The sequence below is a fragment of the Propithecus coquereli genome, unplaced genomic scaffold (assembly GCF_000956105.1).
Source record: "Propithecus coquereli isolate 6110/MARCELLA unplaced genomic scaffold, Pcoq_1.0 Scaffold556, whole genome shotgun sequence".
Lineage (NCBI taxonomy): Eukaryota > Metazoa > Chordata > Mammalia > Primates > Indriidae > Propithecus > Propithecus coquereli.
This window is the reverse complement of record NW_012151463.1, coordinates 269,901-276,542: the sequence shown is the minus strand read 5'-3', so window position 1 is coordinate 276,542 and position 6,642 is coordinate 269,901. Positions and strand designations below refer to the sequence as shown.

General features: G+C 49.0%; 1 protein-coding gene across 1 annotated transcript in view; it reads right to left on the bottom strand.

The window, feature by feature from the left end:
* The window catches only part of STX2 (syntaxin 2), a 23,283-nt gene that overhangs the window by 12,654 nt on the left and 3,987 nt on the right, over positions 1 to 6,642 (bottom strand). The window contains exons 2-5 of the mRNA XM_012657655.1: positions 5,177 to 5,276; positions 1,795 to 1,869; positions 747 to 820; positions 10 to 118 (exon numbers count right to left, since the gene is read on the bottom strand). Of these exons, the coding sequence (XP_012513109.1) occupies positions 10 to 118; positions 747 to 820; positions 1,795 to 1,869; positions 5,177 to 5,276 (358 nt within the window). The remainder of the gene's footprint in view (positions 1 to 9; positions 119 to 746; positions 821 to 1,794; positions 1,870 to 5,176; positions 5,277 to 6,642) is intronic.

Here is a 6,642-nt window from a genome sequence, read left to right as displayed (position 1 = left end):
TTTACTCACTTATTTCCAGCTGACGCTGGATGCGCCCCTTGCTGCGCTCCCGGAACAGCGTCTGCGCCTCGTTATACTCCGTCATGGCTTCCACAAACTTCCGAGACAGCACCGAGTGCTGGCAATGCAGAGAAACATGACACTGACACGTAACAGTCGTTTCCCCACTGAAAGGGCTACGTAAAACGTCACATCTGGAAACGCAAACTAGGCGTTCTACTCCTTCAAACAGAAAATGCGCAGCAGTGTGCCCCAGGACAGAATCTGTGCTGAGGATTTTACATGCGTCGCCTGATTCAAGTTCACAGAAACCCTACTGTGTTATCGGCATCCCCCATTTAAAGAAGAGAAAACCATGATCTAGGGAGGTCGATTAGCCCAAAGTCACAGGCTTTACTGATAAAGGCTGAATCCGGGCTGGAGCCCGGCGGGCCGAGCCCACGGCAGGGCTAACTGCTCCGCACCCCTCTTTGCTGCTCCATAAGCCCCTAAAAGGTGAGGAGTCCACAAATGCTACCATCATTTGGACAATTCTCTGCTCTTCGGAACAGAACTCTGCTGATGGGCTGCATAGGTTTTCCTTCGTAATAAGGAGACGCGCTCTAGAAATACTGTGTCCTTTTTATGCAGGAAGGTCATGAGGATAAAGGTGACAGTGAAGAGGAAAGTATTTTGAGTTTGAAAGAAGAAAGTAAAAAGACTTATTCTTCAACGTCACTTCGCTCTAACTGAGGCTGGTCTCTAACCTGGGTTCTCCGTATCCGAAGATCTACTGAGGTCCGGTTCCCACTCTCGTCCTGATCAAAACTTTGTTCAATGGCTAGAAACAAACAGGAAAGAGTTACTTTTTGAATTTAAAAAGGAAAGGTTTTGGCCGGGCGCGGTGGCTCACGCCTGTAATCCTAGCTCTCTGGGAGGCCGAGGCGGGCGGATTGTTTGAGCTCAGGAGTTCGAAACCAGCCTGAGCAAGAGCGAGACCCCGTCTCTACTAAAATTAGAAAGAAATTAATTGGACAACTAAAAATATACAGAAAAAATTAGCCGGGCATGGTGGCGCATGCCTGTAGTCCCAGCTACCCGGGAGGGTGAGGCAGAAAGATTGCTCGAGCCCAGGAGTTTGAGGTTGCTGTGAGCTAGGCTGACGTCACGGCACTCTAGCCCGGGCAACAGAGCGAGACTCTGTCTCAAAAAAAAAAAAAAAAAAAAAAGTCTTACGAGACATATCAACCAATCAATGGTTTGGCTCCTTATTTTGGGATCCAATTCAAGAAAACTGTTCAAAAAAAAATTGTTAAGATTACTGGGGGTGGGGGGGCCCAGGCATGCAAAAATCTAAGGGAAGAGCACAGCATATGAAGAGAACATCAAATTCCCCACAGCAAGAATGAGTCTGGGCACTAGCACTCTGGGAGGCTGAGGCAGGAGGATTGCTCGAGCCCAGGAGTTGGAGGCTGCAGTGAGCTACGATGACATCACTGCACTCCAGCCCAGGAAAGAGAAAATCTCAAAAAAAAAAAAGAACTTGGCAATTCATTTTAAAGGCTATTTCACCTTCCCAAACACCTGAAATTTAGCCCAAAATGTCATAAAAAATAACAGTATAACAATTTATAAGCAAATACATAATCTTACTGAATATGAATCACAACTTTGAAATACATACAAATAATTTACTTTAAAGTGGTCGCAATTTCAATTTTTGAAAATGCAGAAGAATAAAAACCCTATATGGAAGAAAACAACAATTACCCCTACTTCCACCGTCGATAATTAAACGTAAAACTTTAAACTTACCCTTTAACTTGGCTCTAATTTTATTAGCCGTTTTCTTGATTTCTTTGTTCAGATCTTCAAGCTCTTCTTTTATTTCTTTAAAAATTTAAAACAAGGCATCTGAGCTATAACATTCAACATAAATAATGTCCAATAAATTCAAATGAAACAATGTTCTTAGTAACTACCCGCGTCATTCTCCCCATCCCCGGAAGAAAACCTCCTGCTTATACCCGTGGTTCTCCAAGGGCAGTGCCCAGGCCGACAGCTCCTCTCGCAGGCGAGCGCTCAGCAGAAACGCACCTTCCTGGGCCCTGCCCTGCACCTGCTCAATCAGAAACTGCCCGGGGCGGGGGCGTCCCTGCAATCTGAGCTAGCAAGCCCTCCAGATGACTCCTAAGTTTGAGATTTGCTGGTCTACACCAAGTAGTTGGTGGAATAGCTGACTAGAGATTTAACCATATTGTGAAGGAAAAGAAGTCTCCATGTGTCTGGTGTTCTCTCTGTTGTCACGCAGCAGCCGCCACTGTGCCCGCCCTGGAGCTTCGGCACAGCCAGGGCTCTGAGCAGGCAATGGCGAAACACGACGATCACAACCGCAATCACCACTCACTGAGCGCTCCTTGGTGCCACGCTGCCCAAGCACTCTCTGTGGCGCCGGCTCCTTTACTCCTCGAACAGCACTCACGGCAGACAGCACTACCACTGACTCACTTACACACGTGGGAACCGACACAGGGAATGTTAAGTGCCATGTCCAAGGTCACGTGGGGAACAAACGGTGGAGCGGGGGTTGAATCCAGAGCCAAAGCAAGACGGAGGCTTCCGGCACACACTGAGGCAATCGGCAACCACTGAGCGCCTCGCGGCACACACAGAAGAGTGTGAAACCAATGCTAAGGGCGTCACCCGCAGAAAAGCTCAAAATGCACAGGAGCAGGAAGGTGCTAGACACGGGAAGCCACGTGGGTGCAGCGTCCTAGCTTGGGCAGAGGGGCCGTCAGGGTGAGGACCACAGGAACAGGAAGATGTGAGCAGCAGGAGTGACAGACACACCCACGCGTGGATGAAAACAAGGGCTCTGGCTCCTGATGGGAGGAGCCACAAGACCTATCGTGAGTGAATAAAATCTCCGCCATTTGCGGTAAATCCTGGCCGTGTCGTCGCCAGGACCCAAAAATTGGAATCACATGCATTCCATGCTCCTGCAAGGCTGGATCTGTGTTTTGGAGGGCCTGAAATTTCTACATCTTGCAAAAGCCCTCTTTTAAGAAAAAAAGCAAAGAAATGCTACAAAAGTGGAAAGTGACAAAAGAAAAATGCAAGTAAAAGGGCCATTCGTCAGGATCTCAGCAACCCTGCCCTGGATCTTGACACTGCAGGTGGATGGCGTGATGGGGGCCGCCAGCTGGGGCTCTGGGACCTACCCAGGCCGCGCTGTGATCTGGCGCCACCTGGCGGCCACCGTGCTCCAGCACCACTCTGGTCCCCAGGTTGGCTGGGGCTTCCGGAGGGCAGCAGGCCCAGGAATCTCCCTGTTCCCTGGGATCCCCCACTTTGGGGCCATCTGGAGCCTCGGGAGAACACGGAGGAGGTAGGGCTCCAACTCCCCCTTCCTCCTAATCCTCCACAGGAACCTGGGCCACCCCTTTCTCTGGGAGCAAGGGCAGGGAGGGGACAGTCACCACCTGCATTACTGGAGAGAGCAGTAACTATATTTTGCTGTTTAAACACCAACTAAGCAAGCAGTGGCACATTGCTTCCTACATTTTGTTTCACACTCTTGTAAAACAAACAAAAGACAAAAAGCAATGGTTTTCTTTAAAGCCCAAAAGAAACTATTATGAAACATTAACAGCTCTACATTAATTCAAACAATAGTTGTATTTGCTATTACTTGGCAGCAAAAATGTTTTGGAAGTAAATTACTCAAGAGAAAAAGAATGCACTGATGTTTATTCAAATTCAATTTCCCTAAGAATTTAAGCAAGATGTTAAGAGATGTTACATGAAAAGTTCTGTGGGCAAACAGATTTGGGAAACACTAAACGAAGTTAAACAGGTTTCCTTAAAGCAGGAGTCCTCGGAGCCCTGTTCTAAGGACGCTGCCCCTGTCCAAGGGGGGATGGCACAAAGAAGCCACAGACCTTGGTTTCACAGAATACAAGACTTTGGCCACGGGAACACATTTTGGGAAACACTCTTCTAAATCACAGATGGACAGCCACAGAGCTCAACACATTATTTTATAAGACAGGCAAAATGTTAAAATTAATACTAAGTTCTTACTCTGTCAATGTATGGCTATACTAAATAACCCTCAAACAAAAAAGATATCTGCCTTCGATGTCCCTCCGAGAGTGAGAATAAGGGTGCTCCCCTCGCCACTTCAACGCTGCACTGGAGGTCAGTGGAATGAGTCAATTAGAGACAAAAGGCATAAGAGCTGAACAGAAAAAGTGTCGTCATTCACAGGTGGCATGACTGGGGGCAGAGCAATCCAACAGAACCTACCGAGAATATCAGAATTCATAACTAACTTGGCGAGGTAACGGGATACAAGGTCAACGTACAAAAACCGCTGTACTTCTACAGACCAGCGACAAGCAAATAGAAAATGAAATTTAAAGCAGATAGGATTTACGTTAATATCAAAACACCAACTACCTAGGAATAACACGACAAAAGACGTGTGAGACCCTCACGTTGAACCAACAAAACAATGCTGAGAGATGCTGGAGATGACCTACACGGCAGGACAGGCCATTTCCGTGGATGAAAAGACTCAGCACTGGTAAGACGTCAGTTCTCCCTGAAAACGATGTGTGGATTCTCCGGCTTGTTCAGATCCATGTCCCCTCTACGGTTTCAGCGTTCACCATTCCAGATCAGCGAAACCCTCCTCACAACTACCAAGTCCCCACGCTGGGCTAGCTTAAACTCGCTCACACGCCGTCCCCAGCAGACTCCGAGAACAGCACGTGCACACAGAAGCCCTTCCTGAAGACTTTTAGAAACACCTCTCAGTCCATCGTCAGCTTTAACCCGGCCCCAACACGCAGTGATTTCCAAATCAATCTCTTATCAACCGCCCTCTACATATAAAATCCTGTCCTTGCTTAGCTGTGGACGCACCCAGACCTCGGGTCTGTAGCTGACGGTGGCTTTTGCGCATTCTTTTGGATACTGTACACCATGGTCCTCGCCGTGCCACACACCAGACTGTGCCGGGAGCTCCAAACTCCACCTGGACGGGGCTCACCTAGGACCACAGCCGTAGGTGCCCGGAGCTGGGCCAGCCCCCAGCTCAGTCTAACGTGACACGAGGGTCGAGACCTGTGCAGCATACAGCAAGAGAAAGGCACACAGACAGAAAACCTTTTTCTAAAAGCCATTGACTTACTTCCTTCTGGGTTTGGTGCAGAAAGAATGATGCTGTGGTTTTTCTTTACTTCTTCAACATATTGAGCTATTTTACTGATACTGTGTCTGATCTCCTCAACCTAGGACAGAGAGAAAGAGTCGTCACAACGTGGCAAGTGCAACTTTGCTATCACTTCTCATTACCTAAAAAGGGAAGAAAAAAGGAAGGAAATAAATGAATAATTATCACATAAAGAAATAAAAGCCTTTCCCATTCTCAAACTGGTATCATTTAATTTAAAAAATAAAGAGAAATGTACCATTTAATGTTTCTACCTTTATGACAAAGGTGGCATCAATCAACAGTCGCTGGCAAAGCCATTAGGCCGCGAAGATTCCTACAATCCGGTCCAAGGATCCCAGAGAAGGCACCGACTGGAAGGCTCCTGCTGCGAACGCGGAGAAGCAAACTCACCCCGCAGAAGGTGCCGGCCGTAAGGCGCTGGCGCGAGAGGTGTCTGCCGTCCGCCAGCCTTCACACGCACTGTCCTGGAGCGCTAAGTGGCCCCCACTACTCAGCGTGTTTCCAAATGCAACGCACTTGCTAGCGTGACGTGCCCAGGCGGAGTCAGGACGTTCTCTCCAAAGCCCTCCGTGGCAGGCCGAATAATGGCCCCACAGACGGCCAGGCCCTACTCCCTGGAACCTGTGAACGGCACCTTACGTGGCACAAGAAATTCTGCAGACGTAGCTAAACTGAGTCTGGAGACGGGCAGACTACGCCGACCACCCAGGCGGACGGACCCTCCACCTACGCAGGGGCGTCGCGGGAGACAGGGCAGGGAGGCGGCCCCTGGAGCAAGACGCCACGCTGCGCCGCTCCCTCCCACAGCAATCGCAGACCCTGGCGCGTCGTGGCACACGTCCACACCCTAACCTGGAGCCCGAGGATGCGCCACCTCGCAGTGTAAAGGGACGCTGCAGACGGGATGAGGTTCAGAGTCCTGCGATGGGGATCACCCCGATTACCTGGGGGTGCTCAGTGTGCGGCAGCGCCCTTCTAAAACGCAGCCAAGAGGATCCACGTCAGAAAGCGGAGAGGAGACACGGAGAACGGCGGCGGATGCCGTGCCGTGAAGACGGAGGAAGGGGCGAGCCAAGAACACAGGTGGCCTCTAGAAGCCTCTAGAAGCTCTGAGAGACGAGGGAGACCCCCCCACCCCCCAGCCAGAGCACAGCCCATCAGGGTTTACATGACTCATTTCAAACTTCCGGCCTCTGGAACTATGAGATAATAAATACGTGCTGTTTTAAGCCACAATGTCTGTGATAATTTGTTATACCAGCAATAGGAAACCAATACACGTGTTCACATGAATAACACATCTTTATGAAAAAAAAATTTTCCCCAAAAATCAGTGCAAATAGGAGCGGTGATTTACAAATTTTATAAATCTAATTTCTAGCTTAATTGAAGGCATCTTGATTCTCATGTATCCTTCTGTG